General features: G+C 37.6%; 2 protein-coding genes across 5 annotated transcripts in view; both read right to left on the bottom strand.

Moving 5' to 3' along the window:
- Window positions 1–3741: 3741 nt before the first annotated feature.
- LOC6041659 (aquaporin AQPAn.G) lies at window positions 3742–14867 on the bottom strand. 3 transcript variants are annotated; one of them, XM_038253782.1, is made up of 4 exons: window positions 14517–14867; window positions 4636–4886; window positions 4202–4576; window positions 3742–4136 (listed from the first exon to the last, which is right to left on the bottom strand). In XM_038253782.1, the coding sequence occupies exons 1-4, from the start codon at window positions 14629–14631 to the stop codon at window positions 3993–3995; spliced, it is 885 nt and encodes a 294-aa protein (XP_038109710.1). In that variant the 5' UTR covers window positions 14632–14867; the 3' UTR covers window positions 3742–3992. The 3 variants fall into 3 exon arrangements, with proteins under 3 accessions (XP_038109710.1, XP_038109708.1, XP_038109711.1); XM_038253780.1 differs by lacking the exon at window positions 14517–14867 and adding an exon at window positions 9441–9599; XM_038253783.1 differs by lacking the exon at window positions 14517–14867 and adding an exon at window positions 4989–5142.
- Window positions 14868–19762: 4895 nt separating this feature from the next.
- The window catches only part of LOC6041658 (serine/threonine-protein kinase meng-po), a 45526-nt gene continuing 43199 nt past the window's right edge, over window positions 19763–22089 (bottom strand). For both annotated transcript variants that reach the window (XM_038254212.1, XM_038254213.1), the window contains 4 exons: window positions 21932–22031; window positions 21691–21873; window positions 21523–21630; window positions 19763–21461 (listed from right to left, as the gene is read on the bottom strand). In XM_038254212.1, the coding sequence (XP_038110140.1) occupies window positions 20321–21461; window positions 21523–21630; window positions 21691–21873; window positions 21932–22031 (1532 nt within the window). In that variant the 3' untranslated portion in view covers window positions 19763–20320. The remainder of the gene's footprint in view (window positions 21462–21522; window positions 21631–21690; window positions 21874–21931; window positions 22032–22089) is intronic.

Genomic DNA, 22089 nt, shown 5'->3' on the forward strand with positions numbered 1-22089 from the left:
CTAGATTTTGAAAAGTTTCATGAAGAAAAACCAAAGTGTCTCATTGTTACCCATGGGCTGAAAAGAGTGGGGAACAATGAGACAGCCTTGGATTCTGGGTATATTCCTAATGTTGGTCAAAACTAAGGCTACCAACTCTTGCTGAGCAAAAATCCGTACACTATGCCGATATGACAGCATGGTATAACAAAACTGTGAAGGAATTATTTATATAAATTGAATTAAATTAAATTTGAGACATAAAAATTTAAAACTGTGTCGTTTTTACAGCTAACAAATTTCACAAAATGCTATCAGAGTGCTTATGACTTGTACGTTTAAAAGTATTCATACAATAAACCGTGATTTGAATCAACACATTATGTTCTTATTTTTTTGTTAAAAGTTTAAAAGTTTACGAAATGTCAAGTTTGCTTTAACGAATAATATCGTTCTAAGTGTTTTAACGAACATATATCCAAAAATATTGAAAAGGTCCTATAACATGTTAAACACAATACTTTTAAACTTTAAAAAAACTCTAGATATGTTTATTCAAATGTTCAAAGGTTTTCACAAGTTTTTGATGGCCTTTGGATCTTTTAATGGATAAATATATTTAGTAAGGAATTTCTAAAAAAAACAATTCGAGATTTTTTTAAATGGTTTTATCAACATATGAAAGACAATAATTTATAGGACCTTTTAAAAAAAACCCTAGACTTATTGATAATCAAGTTTAAATTGAGGAAATCCCGGAAAACTCTCCCTTTTCAAATCAAACTCACAGTAAAATATAAATAAAAATGTCTAGTTAACAAAAGCTTTGACCAAATAAAAAAAGCAATCCAATGATTAAAAAGTTGTTAAAATTCCGTACAAATCCGTAGTATGCGAAAAATTCCCTACAAAAATTCCGGCCTGTTAAAAATCCGCGATAAGGGTCGAAAGTCCGTATGGTAAGGAAAAAATCCGTACAGTTGGTAGCCTTAGTCAAAACTAATGAAAGGCAATTGTTGCCCAACTCTTGCCCTATGAAATGACGAAAGAAATTTGGAAAAATATTAGTTTTTTGTATTAATGGTAGCCTATGAGCGAAAATGTAATTTTCAGGCATAATTTACTTTTACACCCCAAAATCAAACATTTATGAATAACTTTGCAAGGGAGCGTCCATAACCAAAGCCACTATAATGGCAGATGTGTATTAGGGTGGGAACGGATTTTGAAAAGTTCTCAGATCAAGTTCTGGTGTGGTTCCCCTTGTAGGGCATACCCATAGAGACTCTCACGCCAAATTCCAGCTCATTTGGTTGAAAACTGGCTTGTCTCAAGCGGGTTCAAGTTTACATGGAAGTTACTATGGGAAATTTTGAATTTTCTTTCATTCGTTCCTACAGGCCTGCGGAAAACATGTAGAAACTTCTAGGATGGCCAGAAATGAGCGGAATCGTCTGGAGAACAACTTTTCCTAAGAGACCAGGTCGATTCGTTCAACCCCCATCGAGCTCAACGGCAATACATCCGGGGTTTTCGGAACCAACGGTTTTCCCCAGAAAAGCATCAAATTTTCCTTAGCATGCTATGAATGCTTGATGAAAACTGCGACGCCACGTGTCAAACAGCTACCACGTGATTGTAAAATTTGCACCATAACAGTTTTTTCTTATTTGGAGGTTCAGAATACAGTTGAATAGTGTCCTGATCACCATGAATGATAATTCTATGGTTCAAAAAGTAATAAAAAGTATTTTTTTATAGGCGATGCTAGTCCACGTGGTAGCTGCTTGACATGTGGCGTCGCGGTGTTCATCAAGCATTCATAGCATGTTAAGGAAAATTTGATGCTTTTCTGGGGAAAACTGTTTGTTCCGAAAACCCCGGATGTATTGCCGTTGAGCTCGATGGGGGTTGAACGAATCGACCTGGTCTCTTAGGAAAAGTTGTTCTCCAGACGATTCCGCTCATTTTTGGCCATCCTAGAAGTTTCTACATGTTTTACCCGGGCCTGTAGGAGCGAATGAACGAAAATTCAAAATTTCCCATAGTAATTTCCATGTAAACTTGAACCCGCTTCAGACAAGCCAGTTTTCAACCAAATGAGCTGGAATTTGGCGTGAGAGTCTCTATGGGTATGCTCTACAAGGGGAACCACACCAGAACTTGATCTGAGAACTTTTCAAAATCCGTACCCACCCTAATGTGTATCCAGTAGGCACACCTCTCCCCGAAATATGAGCCTGATTGGTTGAAACTACGACTTGTGAGAGCCATTTTATCATTGTTCCCCGTGTCTCATTGATGACTACTCTACCCTACATGGGGTGATTGGATTTCTTCTTCTTCTTTTTCCTTTTTTTTTAGTTCGCCCGTTCGTTGGCCGATGAATTTTGTTTTTGTTCTCTTTATATAGTTTTCGATAGAAACGATTCGATTTTTGTTTTTTGAGACAAGCAAGTCGTATTGCTGGATTTAGTCCTTTCCATATCATCGAGGATCGGAAGGCACGTCGACGAATATGTTTTAAGGCTTATGATATAAAATAATGTTAATGAATGAAGCCCTTCCTACATCATCGTTGATCGGAAGGCACGCCGACGGAGAATTTCTGGAGAATCGCGGTCGAATTAATACTATATTTAAATCCCTAGATAGCTATCTTTCCGCAGCCGACTGTCTAAGATTTTTAAAATTTCAACCGATAAACAAATTGCTTATGGTCGCATCACCTACCCCAGTGAATCCTGACCTCATACCCATCTTACAAACCCCTCAAAACTCATGTGATACTTTGTCGGAGACGCAGCCGATTTGGCGGTCCCATCACTCAAGTATCGATTAACATCCACTTCCCCGTGTCTTACCTCTGGTCGAGGCCGGCGTCGGTATTGATCAGCACAATAGGGACCTTTGAAAATTGCGAAGGGGTGATGATTGGTTCTTACTTTTCATCTGTGGTCCACGGAGCAATGTTTGGGGGTCCTGGTCTATAACGAAGTAGCAGCTACGGGTAGACACCAATGTTATGCTATGCTATGTACCCCGTTGGGGCGTCTACACGAAGTGTCCCTTTATCCGCTAGAAATTTCCGGGGTGTACAGTAGGATTTCAACGGTTATCCCCTGAATACGCAGTGCCAACTATTGGGCGACAAATCACTCAAATTTGACTAAAATGAGACAGCAGAACTTGAATTTGTGATTAAAAACAAAAAGTGTGATTTCCCGACCAATAAATAAAATTGTGAATTTCGGGAATAAAGGGAATTAAAAAAGTCTGATTAGTTTTTTTTGGGGATGAAAAAAAATTAAGCATTAAACATTTGTTCTTCATTGTCACCCAATAGTTAAAAATCAATTTGAAGTACAACCAATGTCACCGTCTTCCTGTGGGCCAATCTTTATGCTCAATGTTCTGTAATAGTTTAAAAATAGTTGAACTTTTAGAAAACTTTTGCGAGTTTTGCGTATGACATTGAACGCTGACTTCGTTTCACCGTGAACCAATAATGGAGTTTTGACGTTGGTCGGCCATTCTGGTTAGCGCCAGTTTTCCTGCTTACGTGAAAACCAGCTTGGTTTTTGCTTTGTCACGTTTAAGTTGGCCGCCGAGGTGTCAAAGCACTGCTGACTGTGACGGGCCAAAAATAGGAAAATATCTTCTCCTCGGTTGAGGAAGACAAGAAAAAAACCACGAAAAAATGACGCGTGAATATGGCTTTAAAAACAACAATCAAAGATGTGAAGAAATGAAAATGAACAATTTTTGATAATAAATAAGTTTATTCCTGACACCGAAATAACAGCACAATTGTTTTCGCACTTAAAACGACCGATCATCAAATATCTTTTTTCTTGAGAATCTTAAGATGGTACCTTAGCAGTAATGCACAATAATACACGCATATAAACACTAACTCTACGACAGACTTTAGTTTTTGGCGCGCTTTCAACGCAAGATGATACAAAACTGAGCAATGTTTCGAAATTTGGCGCTTGAGCAAACCGGACGGTCTAAAACCGATGCTGATCAACGGTTTGGACCTTCATTTCCTCCGGGTAGATCAGCGGAACCTCGGCGGGAAGCTCTCTCCGGAAGACGTACTTGTAGATCAGGGGCATAATCAGCCCGGCCAGTGGCGGTGCCACGAAGTAGATCTAATTTCGAGGAAAGACAGATTGGCATCAAATTGATTGAGAATTCAGTTGATCGTTCAACTCACCCACAATCCCTTGTAACTTCCGTTCCAAACGGCCGGCGCAAACGTTCTGGCCGTGTTCATGCTGGCCCCGGTGTACGGCCCTGCGGCGATCGAGAGTCCGGCCACGATCAGAGCAAACTTGATGGAGGTCGAGTCGGTGTTCTTGGCGTTCCGCGGATCCCACAGACCGCAACAGTTCCAGATGAGAATGGTCGTAATGAAGAACTCCACCCCAAACGCTTCCCACGTGCTTAGATCTGCGTGCGGGGCTGTTACGCAGGACCCGTTGCCCTCGTCCAGGGCTGCCGTGAATACTTTGTAAGGTGATACGGCCATCAGCAAGCCGTAACCGCAGATCGCACCGGCGAATTGAGCAATAATGTACAGGATGAGCATCTAAAATAGAGAGATATTAAAATTCACTAAACCCAAAACCAAACCATCAAACCCCTTACCGGAAACGTAACCAAATCGTAGATAAAGGCCGCAATCGACACGCTCGGGTTGATGTGGGCCCCGGAAACGACCCCGAAGGTGTGAATCACCATCATGACGGTAAAGCCGAACCCGATTCCGCCGGACACGTTGGTTGGCGTGTTGCCAAATCCGGCCACACAGCACATACACCCTAGGAACATGAGCATACCGGTGCCGAGAAATTCCGCCAGCACGATGGAGACCACATCCCGAGCGCTGTGACCGGTTCCTAAGATGAGGAGACGAGAATACCGTATGGTGAGATTATGGGAAAACGCCCGAAGGTAGACAAGCACAGGAGCACACTGAGTGGTGAGAAGTGATGAGCTACCTCCCAAGTAGTCTAAAAGTTCGTTCCAAGTCATGGTGAAAGTAGCTCAGTTGTAATCACAAGAATATAAGCAAAACTAGAACAATATTTGCACAACAAACCGGCATCAATATTTATCTTTTGACGACCTGCACGTGTGGCAAGCTAAACTAGTATTAGTGGTACAATGTTGGTGGAAACTGCGACTGCGTTGAAATCACCATTATGGTCGCTATAAAACAATCTCACATGCACCGTTATGGCAGTAGCTCAGCGAAGACACCTGAACGTCAATTTTGGTACTAACGGTGAGCGCGCGTGGACATCGTGGAAATGCTTTCCAAATCACGTGCATGATTTTAAAATAATGGATATTAATTTTTTAGCTAAATTTAACAATAATGAAAATGAAAATTTAAACAATATGAACAGTAAAGTATCGTTCCACAACAACAACAAAGCTCTAAATATTCCTTATCAGTTCAAGTTAATGTTGTTTTTTTTTCGATGTGTTTCAAATTGCATTTCAAACTGTTTTGCTTTCAAAATTATCGAAAAGAGAATTGTGCAGAATGAATCAGTAGTTCCGTAAGCTAGAGAGACCATGGGTCAAAAAATTATACACCTCTAGTTATTTCTAAATAACAAATAGAATTCAACGATGTCGGGAAATTTTAACGTAGAATAGTTTTGCTACAATATAGTGGAATTTGATGCACTCTACCTTTAATGCCAATTGTATGAAAATTGACCTAATCTCACCTCACCTAGAGGAGGTGACATTGGGTCAAATGATACTAAAATTATGCTCAAAAACTAAAATTGAAAAAATACTAATCTTTCACAAAGTACCGTAATTTTTCGAAAATACAGACATGCCTCGGTTTTGCACTGCCCCGGTTTTGATTCGTTCAGCTGCCTCGGTTAAGCACGGTCCAGTGCATAATTGAAGCACAGAGCTTAGGCTTCATCCATAAAGTACGTCACGCTAAAATCAGCCAAAATTTACCCCCCCCCTCCCCCCCCTTTGCCACGCTTTTCCTATACTTATAACACGCAATGTCACACTTGCTCAGGCCCCCTCCCCCCCTAGAGCGTGACATACTTTATGGATGACGCCTTATGTTATTTTGACATTGGCTATAATCGTATGATAAATCATACAAACATCATAAAATTATAGTGTTTTGGAATCGGAATGATGTCAGCTACCCATTAAAATTATGATTTCAAGAAAATTTTCACAAAAATACGTATTTTTCCTATATTTTGAAAATGCAATGTTTCATAAAAAAATACTCAAAATTATTGTTATTGCAATATGGGTATCAAATGATTGGAATTTTTCCTACATTTCGAATAAAAAGTTATTTTTTTGAAAACAATCAAAATTATGTCCTTCGACTCTGACCAAAGTCGAGGGGGGGGGGCAAAAAAAAAAAGTTTAAAAATTGAAATTAAGTATGAAATATATAAGTATAGACGAAAATTTTAATTTCCGCGATTTTTTTTTTGCGGTGCTGTGCATTGAAATTTTATGAACATTCAAAACTTTTTTAACAAGCCCAAACATGCTAAATATTATAATCAATGCAGAAAAATGCATTTTAGATTGTTTTCAGTTGATAAGATTTCTGTTTTCGTGGAAATTTTGAAGTTTTTTTTTGAATTTTTTTTTCTGCCCCCTGATTATTCTGACCACTTTTGAAGGGGGTGGGGGGAGGGGGGTGGGGGCGACATAAACTTTGAAAAATATTTGCAACGGCCTTATTAATGAAAAAAAAAAACTCAAAATTTCAGTTTTTACAATATGACTAACAAAAGATCGGGATTTTTTCATACATTTCGAATGTAATAACAACATATTTTGAAAGCACTAAAAAAAAAAACTACGTATTTTCGAAAAAATATTAAAAATATCCGTTTTAACAATATGGGTGTAAAACGATCCGGATTTTTTCATACATTTCGAATTTAATAACAATATTTTTTGAAAATACTCGAAATTTTCACAAAACTACGTATTTTCGAAAAAAACCCAACATTTCAGTTTTTACAAACGATCAAACAATCGGGATTTTTTTATAAATTTTGAATGTAATAACAACATTTTTTGAAAATACTCAAAATTTTCACAAAACTACTTTTTAAAAAAAAATGCTCAAAATTTCAGGTTTTACAAATGATCAAACAATTGCGATTTTATCATACATTTTGAAAGTCATTAAAAAAATAAAAATACTCAAAATGTTCACAAAACAAAGTATTATGAAAAATCCCGATCGTTTGACACCCATATTGGGAAATCTGAATTTAAAGACGCAGTTTTGTGAAAATTTTAAGTATTCTAAAAAAAATTATTTAACATTCGAAATTAAAAAAAAAACACTGATCATTTGATACCCATAATGCAATAACAATATATGTTTGGTTTATTTAGAGAAAAAAAAATATTTTCAAAATGCAAAAAATACGCGTTTTCGTGAAAATTTTCATAAAATTTGTCATACGATTAAAGCCAATGTCTCCCATATAGCCAAAATCCCATAAGCGCTGTGCCTCGGTTATGCACGCCCCGGTTTTGCATCCCCCATATGCATATGCGGTGCTAAACCGAGGCATGTTTTAAAATTTTCAACATTTGCAAAATGGCTATCAACGAAGCAAATTTTTTTTTGCTTTTTCAATTTATTGAAGTTGTTTTTTATTAACTGAAATTTTAACAAATTACCGTATATTTTCGAAACTACTCAAATTTTCAAAATATGCAATATGGGTATCAAAAGAAGCGAAATTTTGTATGCTTGTATTTTGTATGTTTGAAGCATGCAAAATTTCGCTTCGTTTGATACCCACATAGAATATTTTGAAAATCTGTGTATTTCCGAAAAAAAAACCGTATTTTTTGAAAATTTTAATATCAGCAAAACTCTAATCAAGTGCAAAAGCATGCATAATTTTAGTATTTTGTTATATTTTTAAATTTTAGTAGTTTCCAAAAAAAAAATCTAATGAAGCGAAAAAAGCATAAAAATTTCGCTTCGTCTTTTTGTGTTTTGAAAAATACGGTAATTTGTGACAAAATTTCTTAAAAAAAACTTTATAATCAAGTGAAAGCATTTAAAGTTCAACATGATATGATTGAATTATTCGATTTAGAATGAATTAAATAATGAGCTAGCTAGCGATAATTTTATCGAATTACAACCTTGTCTAGATATATCGAAAAAGACGTAATTTTTTATCTACAAAGGTGCAACACACTATTAACATTCCAACGCCCAAGGCTCCAAAAAAGTTGGAACGGTTCAATTCAATGGTGCTCGGGCATAACTCAACCAATCAAGATGATTCTTCTTTCCAGTGATTTGTTAGGATGTCTAGATGATTCTAGAACTTTGCAAAACTTAATTTGATCAATTCTGTAATTTTTGTGATCAAAAACATCGCTCCAACTTTTTTTTTCGCGTGTAAAAAAAATTCGCCAAAAATTCCGCGGAGGCACTTGTTTTAAAAAAGGTGGAACGATGTTTTTGATCACAAAAATTACAGATTTGATCAAATTAATGTCTGCCAAATTTTAGGATCATCTAGACATTCTTACAAATCACTGGAAACAAGAATCGTCCCAATTGGTTGTTAAATGATGTTCTAACCAAAATTTTACGAAAAACTGTGTTTTTTTTTAAAAAAACTAAATTTCAGTATTTTTGGAAAATGCACAGAATTTGAAATCAAACGAAAAATGCATGCAAATGTGACCCATAATAAAAAACAACAAAAAAATCCACCTGCATTCGGCGGGACTGGCACGCGCTAATTTGATTTTGGGGTTTTTAGCGAACGATTCAGACGAAAACAAGTCAAATAAAGAATGATAATCAACACCGTCAGCCAAAAAAATTGTTGATTTTGTTTGTTTGTGGAACTACAAATTTAACAGAATTCTGAAGATGCGGGAATGCACAATATGCAACATCAACAAAAAAATCCTAATAAAACAAACAGTAAAAAAAAAATCATGGTGATATTATATCTGGGAATGGATACATCTTATATTTTTTACATTAAAATGTGTAAATTTACCACTTTTCCAATGTTCTGACACTTTTCCAGTCCAAATTTAGGTATTGTTACATTATAAAAGTGTAATTTTTAACCTTAAAAATTACACAGTAACTAATTTCACTTATAGCAATGCACTTTTTATTTTCCTTAAATAAACACATGCATGAATCAATGTACACGTGTTTCTGCCCATTGCATGCTTTCCGTTTATTGAGATTGTAAAAATAATTACTATTTTAGTCGTCAGGTGTCATTTCCACATTTTTCACACAATCTTGCCCGTAATTTGCACTGCCCAGCTCTGTTTGTCACCAATAATCACCCCCAGCCAATGTGGAGTACTTCACGATCTTCCAGACGTTTACCTCTATAATTCACACACTCAGCTTGAGTAGCAAAACCCACCTTTGGAATCCCCATCATCCAGAACACTCTGGTTTACACTATTGTTTCCACTCAGCCGGTCTTGTCCCAACGTGTAGCCCACAGTGGACTTGAACAAATTCCAACCCGTTCCGCGAGCCATGACCGACCGCACATTTGCAGCAACGCAATCGAACTAAAACTCGATCGATAATACGGCCACCTCGGGTAGTTAAGCACAATTTGCGTCCAAAGCTCAACGTCAAACATTTGACAAGTGGTGATAGCGGGTGGCTTCCATTAGAGCCACTCATTATCGATAACAGAGTCAGTATCCTCCCCCCTCAGCCAATCTCTCACCCAGCCATTCAAACAGTTAGTCAGCCTTCTGTCTCGAGGGGGGGCAAATCATTGGGCTAACATGTTCAGATCGCACTCACATGTAAACAGCACTTGTAATTTTGCTACGATTCATGATAAAAAGTGCCCCGGAATATGGACTTTCTGAGAGGTTTCTCGTGGGAAAATTTGTGACTGATTGTGTGCACATGTGGAATCTAGAAAAGAATGTCTTTGTTGATAGATTGATAGAAATCTGTATGACGTTTACGGTGAATAATGAAAACTTGAATAACTTTAAAAATCGTGAGCTTTTATTGAAATGTTATCATTACAGAGCGTAAGCTTCTGTGACTCTAAACAAATATTTTTTCACAATTGAAATTTAAAAAGATTTATTTAACAATTTTGTTTTACCCCCTGATTTTTGAAGAGATTTTGCAGTACAAGAAAGACATGCCAAACAAATCAATGCTTTTTTATATTACCTTCCCGGGCAGACGGTAATAACAAAATTCATGCCATTTCAATAACAAATTCTGTTAAAATAACAAAAAGTGTTATGGAATCTTCCTGAAAAATCTATTTCTGCATAATGGTTTAATAACGGTTTATGTTATCATAACAAAATTTGTTATTGGCCTGGTATTGGTTGAAAGCCAAAACAACTTTGGAATAACATTTTTTGTTATGGAAGAATAACTCCAACTGTTATTGGGATGATCGGATTAGTTGTTAAAATAACAAATGTTAATAACAAAGATTTGTTCGAAGAATAACTTAAAATGTCATTAGTCTGTTATTACGATAACATTCCAATAACAAAAAAATTAAACGGCGAATAACAAATCTTGTTATAAATAACGTAAAATGTTATTGGCCTAGTATTTTAAAATATCAAAAAATGTTATTCCCAAGTTATTTCCGTCTGCTCGGGTTCACAATAAACTATAACATATATGAATTGGACTTTTGCTTTTATTGACTGAAAATCTAAACTTTGAAAATAATAAAAATATTTATGAATTTGTAAAAACTGAATATATTAATAGGACTGATGATTTTTCACCCCAAAAAAATCTGAAAAATGTACAAAACTGTTCTTTTAACACCTAAACTCCAAGCTCGAGTAATAAGGGGAATTTTTATGTATGGAAATTAATAATTATAATTATATATAAATTTTGGGATTTTTTTTGAAATTTCCGTTAGCTGAATTTATAATTCAGCTTTTGTGATGTTATTGAGAACATTGAAATTCAATTTTCTAAAATAACTTCAAAACGATGCACATCCTAAACTGCCGTTTTACGGCGATATGATGTATACGCCATTGAGGTGATTTTGCTGTAGACACGATTTTCTGTTTTTGTTCATTTTTTCAATTTGAAATGACTAATTTAAGATCTGTTCTGTAGAAACTGTTGAAAAGTACAATAAAAATGTGGCCCTTACAAAATTTCTTGTTTTTTCCTATTCTTTACGATTTTAAACCACAAACATCATTTGGCCGAAAAAATAGCATTAAAAAATCACTACTTTTCCTTCCCAATGATGTATGTATACATTGCTCGATCAAAGCAGGCTATATTTTTTGAGCCAGCTATTTTGACAGCTGAGGGGATCCCTTAATGCATTGCCACGTGGATACTTTAAGGGGGGGAGGGTATTAGGGAGCGTTCTTTTATTACGTAACGCAGTTGAGGGGGGGGGGGATCGGAGGCCGTGTTACGCTCCATACATTTTTTTTGAAATTAGTATGGTAATTTTGTTACGAGGGGGGATCTAAAAATCCTATTTTTTCCGTTACGTAATAAAAGAACGCTCCCTTAGCAATTGTCTACGCTCCATAAACACATTTTTTGCATGAACAATTGTTCGCAAAGGAGGTGGGTGGGTCTAAAATTAAAAAAGTGTCTACGTGGATGTGGATAATTTGTCATCCATTAAGTACGTTACATTAAAATGAGCCAACATTTACTCCACCATGATTTACTTGTCATGATTTCCCTATGCTTTTAACACGCAATGTCACGCTTGCTCAAAAGCCCCCTCTTCCCTCAGAACGTAACGTACTTTATGGATGACGCCTAATGGACGTCCCCTTAAGAATTAAATCGAAATAATGTATTACAATATTGCCCACACTCAGCCAAAATATCTATTAAAATTCATATGGCTAACCTTATAGACACCAACAATATCCTCATTTTTACATTTCATATGCGTAACTTATGGCTTATGATCGATTTCATTAAATTTATAAGGTTCACTTATGACATTCATTAATGTTGTTTATGTGAAAAAGTCATATGGTTAACTATACAAACAGTAAATGTATTATCACGGAGCACATCATCTCGCAAAGTTGAACGCGTCCGTTGAATTGACGCTTAACCAACAAGTCAGCAGCGCAAGTCCCGAAACGACCGGAAGCTGCAGAAGGATGTGACGATCTGGTCACGCCCGAGCGGCAGAACCTGAGTAGGTACCCCCGGACGCCGGTACCAGTATCGACCGAAAAGAGCCACAGCGGAGTCAAGAGCGGAGTGCGGAAATGAAGGTTGTCAAACCGGTAAGTTCAATCAAATTATTCTATAACTCGAAATAACCGTCCTTTTTTATTTCTTCCCGTCCTTCCCGAAGCACCACAGGACGAACAAGCTCCTTAACCCACTCGCGAGATCACCCCTTTCTCCCGGAATCAGTCAGTCGTTGAGAATGCCGTAGAGAGCACCGCCGATATTGGCCCAGCATCGCTAAGAAAGTGCACGAGAACATAACCACGGCAGCGGCAACGGTCGGTTGCCTGAGCATCCTGGAAACGGCCGCAAAACCGACGAAGGTTGGGAGTTTATTGGAAGAAGGGAGTATGGCAGGAGAAAAAAATGTAGTCCTAAGAAAGTCGTGGCGAGCGTTCCCGTACTAAGTAGAAAACTTCACCGGAATAGAAGTTTGGAATGTTATTATAATGATTTGATTGAAATAAATTGTAAAAATTTTAAGCAAATTCAATGTTTACATTTCTAATAACAAAAGCAAAAATCATTAAATGTTTTATAAGTACCAAATGCTGCAAGCTTCTCATATTTAAATTTCATAAGGTTTACTTTTGAAAGCAACAATTGATCATATATATTACATCTATAAGGTTACCTTATGGAAAGAAATCCATTTATTGATCCTATAAAATCTATATGGTTAGCGTATGGAAAAAATCTATATGGCATTTTTATGGCTGGTATGAAGTGTTTTGGCTGAGTGCAGTCTTGATTTGGTCCCAAAACCTCAAATCAACATTCAAACAGTTTTGAATTTGACTTCTATCAATTCTCAATGTATACATACATCATGATGAGTAAAATTTGGCGTATACATCATTGTTTGTTTGCTTAATAAAATGAGCCCAGAGCAGTTTTTTGAAAAATTCTTTCGTCAGGAGGTAGCTTTTAAGATTCTTTATCAGACTGTACAATAAAATTGAAAATGTCCAAAATGGCGTATACATCATATCGCCGTAAAACGGCAGTAAACGTCAAATTCATCAAAAGTACACAGAAAAAAATAATTATGGTAATATTCATCAGGGAATGGTGACAGATTTTTTGTCAAAAAAATGTGTGATATTGCATCAGGAACTAATTAATTTTCATCAGTTTTTGGTAAATTTTCATCAGGTTCACATTTTTACACATTTTATGTAATTTTACTCAAAAAGAGGTTATTTTCAACCTACCCAATTTTCGACCTTTTTTACAGTGTAGAATAAGTTGAACAAGTGTAATGAAATTTCGTTTGCTAACCAAAGTTTCAGCATCACTGAAATTTAAGTATTTTCAATAAAGTTTAGGCAAAAAAAAATATTTTGAAGACAAAAATGTGTGGTGCCCTGGAGTAACCATGGGCGATAGAAGGTTAATTTCATCTATGTTTTATTTTCCACGGACAATTTTACATAAGAATCAATGCCTACATTAAACTATTCCAAACCATTGCCGAGAAACAGCCCTTCAAAAATAAAATTGTCTGAATTGGGAAGGTGTAATTTCAGAAGGTTGACCTTTTTTATGGTGAAAATTTACCTCAATTTCGACTGAAAAAGTGACATTACACCAGAAAAGTGATAACATTACACATATAACCATGAGTTTGTTGCTGTGATAAGATTGTCCGTAATGTCATATTTGCATGGACTACGGATAACCGAGTCTGAACTGTAAAATAAGTCATTGAATCCCACTTTTATCCGATTAGGTGAGAATTTCCATGATTAATCATACCTTTCTCAAGATGCATTTAAGTTAATTAAAATAAAACGCTAATAGAATGTCACATAAAACATTTTAATCCGTGTAATCCACTGCGTTGACTACGGCTTAGAATAAATTTCCCATTTCTACACGTCCTTTCGTCCGACGCACCGGTTAACCTCTCTCTATCTCCATAATCGCTTCATAAACTGTTCAGTACATGTACAGTATCTTCCGTGTGTACATTTGAAGCTCGATAGCGCCAACTCAGTATCAATTGACTCCGTCAAATTTGGCACGCGATGTCGGAGTTTGTCCTCCGAAAACCAAAATTGAAATCAATTAGTTTCTTTGTTATCAGAGTTCGTGTGTCGTCGCAGTCGGTGTCAATTAGTCTGTCTTTTTTTCGCGACGTTCTTTTTTGGCACCAGACCAAAACAAATCGGGCCATCGATCAACAGCCCCGTACACACCCCCCGAAAATCGATCGCGACATGACCTTGACCCGGCTGATCGCCGCAGGGCTTACCTAGGACGTTCGGCGGTTTAGGTTGGCCACCAACGAACCCGTTGTGACCCGGGAATGCCATGCCAGGATCCTTACTCCTGGCACCACCTTTCTGATCTTCATCGGCCGAACTCATCTTTCGCGATTTTTTGCTCGATTTGGGTTCAGCGATCGGGATTTTTCGAACTCAAAATAACCGGTCTTCAAACGCGCCCTTAATAAAACACGATTACACGATACACATTATGCACAACGGACACGTACATGCACAAACACAACAAAAAAAGTTAAAAATGTCTGCTGAAGAAGCAGAAATGCGCAATGTTCCGCGACCGCTTTGCGCGCCAACCGAGGGCAGACTGCCAACCGGCTACGACTCCGACGACGACACTGGCCAGCTTTGCCTAAGCTCACCGTGTGGATTGAATTTGTATAGTTGGGTTGAGAGATGAGCCGGATTTGAATGCATAGTTGTCCTATTCACTCTTCTATTTTCTTTTTTAGTTTTCTTGTTACGAAAAAATTGAATTCTGATATTATAATTTTGAAAAAAAAATCTGTTATTTCGTTTTTTTTTATTTATCAATATACATAATTTATCAAAACATGGTGTCCAAAAGTTTGGACAGCTATTTCACAAAAGAGGGATAACTTCAAAAAATATTGCAAATAACCAATCCAAAAAAACTGCACTTTTTTAAAGTAACTTTTAAGGATTTTATTTCAAAAATTATCTAATTCAATAAAGTTCTTAAATGTACTTAAGACCAACAAGCATTTAATGTCAAAGTTTTCATAAATTATTCTCTCCCGTACAATGTACACTGTACACGTGCTCTGCAGGAAGAGAGAGATTTTCTCCCCCTTGATGATCAAGCAAAAGATTTTTCACGTTCTAGGTATTGCGGAAGAAATTGCTCGAGCTGGTGAAGCCAAAAGTGGCTGAAATTTTGTAGGGTTAAGGGTAATCATGGAACTTGTTCAGCCTGTTATTTGAGAAATTTCGCTATCGTAAGAATAATGATCAAATTACATCAATATTCTCTTTTACATCGTTGTTTTTTATGTTCTCTTCAAATTTATATTTTTTATTGCATTGATAAATTAAGCATTCAAAGTGAGGAGTGCAACATTCTTGAGCTTAGAAGCTGTCTACAATTTATATATTGTTTTATTATGGCAAATCTTTTTGAACAAGAATGACAATTTGATTTATAATTTAAAATTACATACTTGACAGTGATTCTTTAGAGCTCAGTAACGCTTTTTTGCGAGATTTTCAATTTTGCGTTTTTTTTATTTGGATGAAACTTTGTCCATGCATTCCCTGTGTCACAAGAATAAAATTTCGTAAGCTAGTCATACAAAATGGGCATGTGAATATTCCAAAATCTGTATCTTGTGAAAGGATTTTCTGATCGATTTGGTGTCTTTGGCGAAGTTGTAATTTATTTGTAGAAATTTAAAAAAAAGATACACGGAATAAATCCATTCATTTTAACTTTTAACAGTAAAAGTTGAGTTCCCAAAATACGTTTTTTATCCTAGAAGAGTTCAGGATGGTACAAATCTAGTACCAAAGATGTGTTTGTATAAAACATTTGATTTTGAAATAATAAAAAATGATGTCAAAATAAATTTCCAAAATTATTGCAATCGAAAACGATTAAACACATTCTTTTGATAAATTGTAAAGAGCTTAAATTTTGTATAAAATGCATTATCAATTAGCTCTTTTTTCGCATTATCTAGGAAACTATTGGTTCTATTTTCAATGTTAAAAACGAAACTATTTTAAATGTTCTGCCCTTACTATATAAAAAAAATTAGATTCAAGATTTCCTTTTTTTGAAAAGGCTGAAATCACTTATTTTGGATATTTTCAAATGTAGGTCTTTTCATTTAAATTTCTACATTGTCCCAGAAGGGTCATTTTTTCATTTAGAACAAAATTTTTCATTTTAAAATTTCGTGTTTTTTCTAACTTTGCAGGGTTATTTTTTAGAGTGTAACAATGTTCTACAAAGTTGTAGAACAGACAATTACAAAAATTTTGATATATAGACATAAGGGGTTTGCTTATAAACATCACAAGTTATCGCGATTTTACGAAAAAAAGTTTTGAAAAAGTTACTTTTTGCGTTTCTCTTTGTTTCGTCGTCCGTGTCTGTCGCGGGTGACCATGAACGGCCATGATCGATGACGACCAACTTTTTTGAAACTTTTTTTCGTAAAATCGTGATAACTTGTGATGTTTATAAGCAAACCCTTATGTCTATATATCAAAATTTTGTAATTGTCTGCTCTACAACTTTGTAGAACACTGTTACACTCTAAAAATAACCCTGCAAAGTTAGAAAAACACGAAATTTTAAAATGAAAATTTTGTTCTAAATGAAAAATGACCCTTCTGGGACAATGTAGATTCGAAAAGTACATTAAATTTCCCATAAAATGACATGTTCCAAAATTTTTTACAGTCGAGTAACGGAAAATGGGAGAATTTTTAACACTTTTTTAGTGTTTTTTTCGATGAAAAATACGTTTTTTCGGAATTCTGAGTACGCCATCAAATCGGGCGTCTAATTTTACATAAAAGTCCCTTTGACACCAAATTTCTATCTCATCACCGTTTCAGGCTGCAAATTATTGAAAAACACCTCTTTTTTCGCATGTGCAAAAATGGAAGGGGTCGTACCGCCCCTCCGTCACGAGATATCAAAAAATGGACCTCGGATTCGTGATCAGGGACAAAAGTTACCCCTTAAGACAAAGTTTCACGCAAATCGAAGCGGGGTCGGGGCAACTGCTGTGTGAGTTGGCGGAGAATTACCCAAATTTATTTCAATTAAGAGCAATAAAATCACAAAAATTTCACTTTTTAACTTTGAAAATAGAACCAATAGTTTCTAAGATAAAGCGAGTTGAAAAATCAGGGCTGATGAATGACACTGAGAAAAACTCACTTTGCATTCACTCTACAAATTTGTAGAGTCATTTTAGATTGGAAATTTTAAATTCCATCTAAAAATATTGTTTTAGTTTGTGTGTTGTGTTTTTTGTCAGTTGAAAAAATCGGGATTTTTTATGGTGTATCAATTTTTTTTCTGAAAGTCCTCATAATGGAGCATTTCCATTCGAGCAGTTTTTGCTTTTTTTCTACAATGTATTTCTTATGGAGCGAACTGTCAAAAACTGCTCAACTGCGGGTGATCCATTACCAACAACTTTGCCGAGGACACCAAATCGATCAGAAAATCACTTCTCAGGAGATAGATTTTAAAATATTCACTTGCCCAATTTGTATGATCAGTCCTTAAAATAGTATTGATCCTTCTTTGAAATTTTTTCTGATAACTTTTTCGGTTTTTTTTTTTTTCATTTTCAACGTTTACATCGTTGTATGATTTTAGTTAATTTTCCAAAAAAATATATCTCGCTAAAATAAGATCATATAGGACTGTTAAAATTATGGTTGTTTTTTTAGTAGTTTTAAAATAAGAATAATAAATTTACAAAATATCAATAAATTATTTCGTTGATCTTCAACCACAACATTTCATTTGATTCAAGCTGTTCTATCAAAAAAGTCCGTACAAGGTTTTTATTTTATTTCGAAAAGCGTTAAATATGTGTTGGTTCTCTAAGCACTTATGAACGATTTTCTTTTAAGTGTATTCAAAGGTTTTAAGCACTTATAAACGATTTTCTTTTAAGTGCATTAATTGTTCAATGTACATTGTATGCAATATTTTAAACATTCCAAATAAAACCATTTTGGCAGGACTTTGAAATTGAGTTTGAATTGAATAATAGTAGTTTATGCAACAAGTTGCAAAAAGAACATTTTTTTTCAGCACGAGTCGTACATTTATCCAACGAAGTTTACCGTAATGAACAGCTGTTCTTTTGTTCTGGCTTTGTTTTGGTGCCGTAAATGACAGCTCTTTTTTGTTCTGGTGCCGTAATAGAGTTATCTAAGCCCGAGCTCACGCACACTAGCACCCCATTTGTTTTACTGGCGGGTACACGCAATACATGCGCGCGTAGATAACTCTATTGACAGCTGATGATGGTTGAGGTTGAGCTGCCTGTAGTGAGATATAGATGTCGCCCCCTGGTTTAGTAAATGGATCGTTCAAAACACAAAAAAAATACTTAAAACGTGAGACTAGTGTTAAAAAGTTCAACTGTTTAGATCCCATCACAGTACTGAAAAGTAGAACTTTTCAGCCCAGGTTTTGAAAGTTATGAATTCCCCATTCTGTTATTTTTGGTAGGGAAAAGTAGGCCGTTTCGTTTTTCCAGAAGGGCAGGAAAAATTGACAGTTTCACAGCGGAATTGCGAAAACATACCTACTTTTTGTGATTCGACCTGTTGTTTTTTTTTGTTTAAATTAAATCGCTATAAAGATTTCTTGAAGGTTTTTATTTTCTCTTGCCAAATCTATTGTCAGAATATCCAATTACATCAAAATGAACTATAGTACACATCATAGTTGAGAGGAACTCCAAAACTCTAAAAGGTTGTAAGAATTGTAAACTTAAATTGAATTGAACTTATTTAAGATTATTGAAACGTTTTAACCACAATTTGATTCAATTAGTTCATCAAAATCAGCTTAAAGTCCGGGTTAAAAAAAGCCATTAGGTTCATTGATTCATCTCAAGTTGGAAAGATTTCTAGGTCTGGATTGAACGCATACAAACCTTTGCTATCAAACTTTCAGATATGAAAAATCCCCAATTTCCGACCAAATGCTAGAGCTTCAAATGCAGCTCATCAATCTTGCCGTTCGATTTGTTTTCAAAACCGCAACCTCACTTCAAAACAAATCACGTCCAACTGATCGACCTTAAACCCTTTCGCGGCGTTCGCACGTCACCCATCGATATTGGCCATTCATACTTCCAGCTTTATCTCCCGCGGTCCTCGTCTTATCACCCGAAATTGCTCAATAGCAAACTGGCCAGCTTCGGTCATATCTCGCGTCAACCACTGTTTTGATTTATGTAAGAATAGGTTACCGACTTTTGTTTACATGAAGTTGACGTACCTTGGGCGCGGATCTCCTCAGTCACGTTCTGCTCCATCAAATGAAATCTCAGGGGCAGGGTCATCCATCATTGTGACAAGATGGCGCTACACGTTCGTAAATCTGCCGCGACATTTGATAACAACAATGATCTTGCCGGTGCAGATGTGTGGCGTTTTGTCGATGCTCTGGAACACGCAATTTCGGAGATCAAAAGTAGACATCTTCATCCGTTTACTGTTTTTTGTTTGTTTGCTTTATTTCGGTTCTTATCTCTCGTCATACAAAACAGCTACGGTACAATAAACCGTACAATAAACCGCATTATACAGCAGATCCAATTAGCCAAATTCCCAATTGTCTTATCTAAAAAGGCTTTACACTTTTCTTCTTCACCGCCTGATGGCACTCCAAGTTCATCAGTGTCCATTTCACTACAGCAAGTTTGAAGATTTTTTTTTTTTTTGATAACCGCGCGGTGAGAGAGCCCCTGTCTTATCTACCTAACTAATCATAATAATAGTAACAGTCAAAGTATGAATATCGTGAGATAGTGGTGTGCGTGTGTGTAAGTGGTATCAAAATGTGTGCCCGTGTGCAAAAACACTTCAAGATTAACGAACATCAGTGCGATTTTTCTCCCAAAACCGGCTACCCGATCGTAGCCGACAAACTACCGAAAATGTCTTCTTCTTAGCGACGATACTAAAGAAAAACCAAAGTGTGTGTGTGTAAAGAAACGAGGTGCCTTGCAAACCGGTGCAACTTGAGCGCGATCACGTACGGCGATCACTTTCTCCTAAAGAAGAGCTTGTCGTACGGGCTGTCCTTGGCAACGGCCCTGCCGTTGAGCTTGTACCCATTGTTGGACTCCATGAGATCCTCAAAGTCGTTCGGGAACTCGCGATCGTCCTCGTCCAGAACTTCGTCGTCCTCGTGGGTCGTGTTGTCCGACGCGATCATGGCGGATCGTTTCGCTAGGATTGGGGATTGTCGGACCATTGGGCTGCTGCCGGCCATGCTGGTCGGGGCCAGTCTTCGCTGGCGGTTTCCGTCGGTGGATCCTCCGTAGCCGGAGTCGCGAACGGCACTCTCCTGATACTTGGACAATGCTGGTTGAGCTGGTTTGGTGGATCGTCCGTTGATCTCCGGCACGGACACGGCCGCTGCCGAATTAAATGCTTTCATGAGACCCTGGGTCGTGGATCCGCTGTTGCTGTGCGCGAGTGGGTTGACTGGAACTGAGTTGTCGTAGAACCTGTTTGAGCTAAAGTTGTTCCCCCCATTGGTCATCGGTTTGTCCCTGCTGTTGTTGTTACGATCGTTCTTGATCGCGACCGACGACGGCTTGTTTACCGATCCCATCTCGCTTGGGCTCAGCTGGATCGTGCCCGTCCGCGGGTCGATGTGCTTCTGTGACGCGTCTTTGACCGTCGAGTTGATCTTCTTCTCCGCTGCTCGCTCCATCGCCGCAACCGACGACACGTGCCCAGGAATGGCCGTCCGCGAAGCCGTCGAGGTCGGAGTTGCCGTCCCGGAATCATCCTCCTCCTCTTCCTCAGTAATCACCGACGATTGAATCCAGTCCCTAATCCGGTTCTTCTTGGCCGCCCTGTCCACCGTGGTCTCGATTCCGCACTGCGCCAACGTCGACAGCAACCGATTCTTCTCGTCCACACTGCTATGGAACGAGTACATCGACGGACACAGCTCGTCCGGCTCGTTGTCCGCCATCTCCTTCTCGGCACTCTTCGCCAGCCACCGGTCGTCCAGGTACTTCTGGACGTCGCTCAGCGCCTTCAGCCGCCGGTCCGGACGCGGGTCCAGGAACTTCTTGAAGATCTTGCACGCCCGCGCCGACAACAGCTTGAACAGCTTCGGGCAGCGTTTCATTGGAAATGTGAGCGTCGCGTTGTGCCACACCTGGAACCTAGAAGGACGAGAGTATTATTTGAATCTTAAGTATTCAGAATCTGGTGACTCAATATTACCTATTGAATCTGGGATCATCGATGGAGGCTTTCTGCCAGGGTAGACATCCCGTCAAGCAGACAAAGCATACGATACCGAATTGCCAAACGTCGTGTGCAGTATCAGTCCTGAAAGGTAAATCTTCAATCAAATCTGAACAACTTCCCAAACCCAACAACCCTTCATACTTGTATTTATCATCGGTCTTAACCGCCAGGACCTCCGGAGGACTGTACGGCAGCCACTCGTTCCGCCGCAGCACCTCCTCCCCGGTTCGACGAGACTCGCCAAAGTCGCACAGCTTGATGCGGGCAAAGTCCGACCGAAATACCAGCACATTGTCCAGCTTGATGTCCCGGTGGATGAGTTCTCTGCAAAGGTAAAAAATGATTTATTGCCGCCACATTTGAACGCCCCATCGCAACTCACTTTTGATGCATGTAGTCGATGGCAGAAGCCAGCTGCCGGGCGACCCGTTTGGTATGCAACTCCCCAATTCCACTGTCCGACACATTTGACGTTAAATCGCCTGGAACCAGAAAAAAAAAATCGCTCATCAGATCTACCCACCCTAAATTCCCCCCCAA

The sequence above is a fragment of the Culex quinquefasciatus genome, chromosome 2, assembly GCF_015732765.1.
Source record: "Culex quinquefasciatus strain JHB chromosome 2, VPISU_Cqui_1.0_pri_paternal, whole genome shotgun sequence".
NCBI classification, from domain to species: Eukaryota; Metazoa; Arthropoda; class Insecta; order Diptera; family Culicidae; genus Culex; species Culex quinquefasciatus.

What these genes read in the sequence shown, in the direction of transcription:
- LOC6041659 (XM_038253780.1), bottom strand. Translation starts at nt 9,561, where the DNA reads ATGGCTCGCGGAACGGGTTGGAATTTGTTCAAGTCCACTGTGGGCTAC. An exon ending in ACGATTTGGTTACGTTTCCG is followed by an intron (nt 4,577 to 4,635) that starts GTAAGGGGTTTG and finishes TCTCTATTTTAG; the next exon opens with ATGCTCATCCTGTACATTAT. An exon ending in GAAGTTACAAGGGATTGTGG is followed by an intron (nt 4,137 to 4,201) that starts GTGAGTTGAACG and finishes CCTCGAAATTAG; the next exon opens with ATCTACTTCGTGGCACCGCC.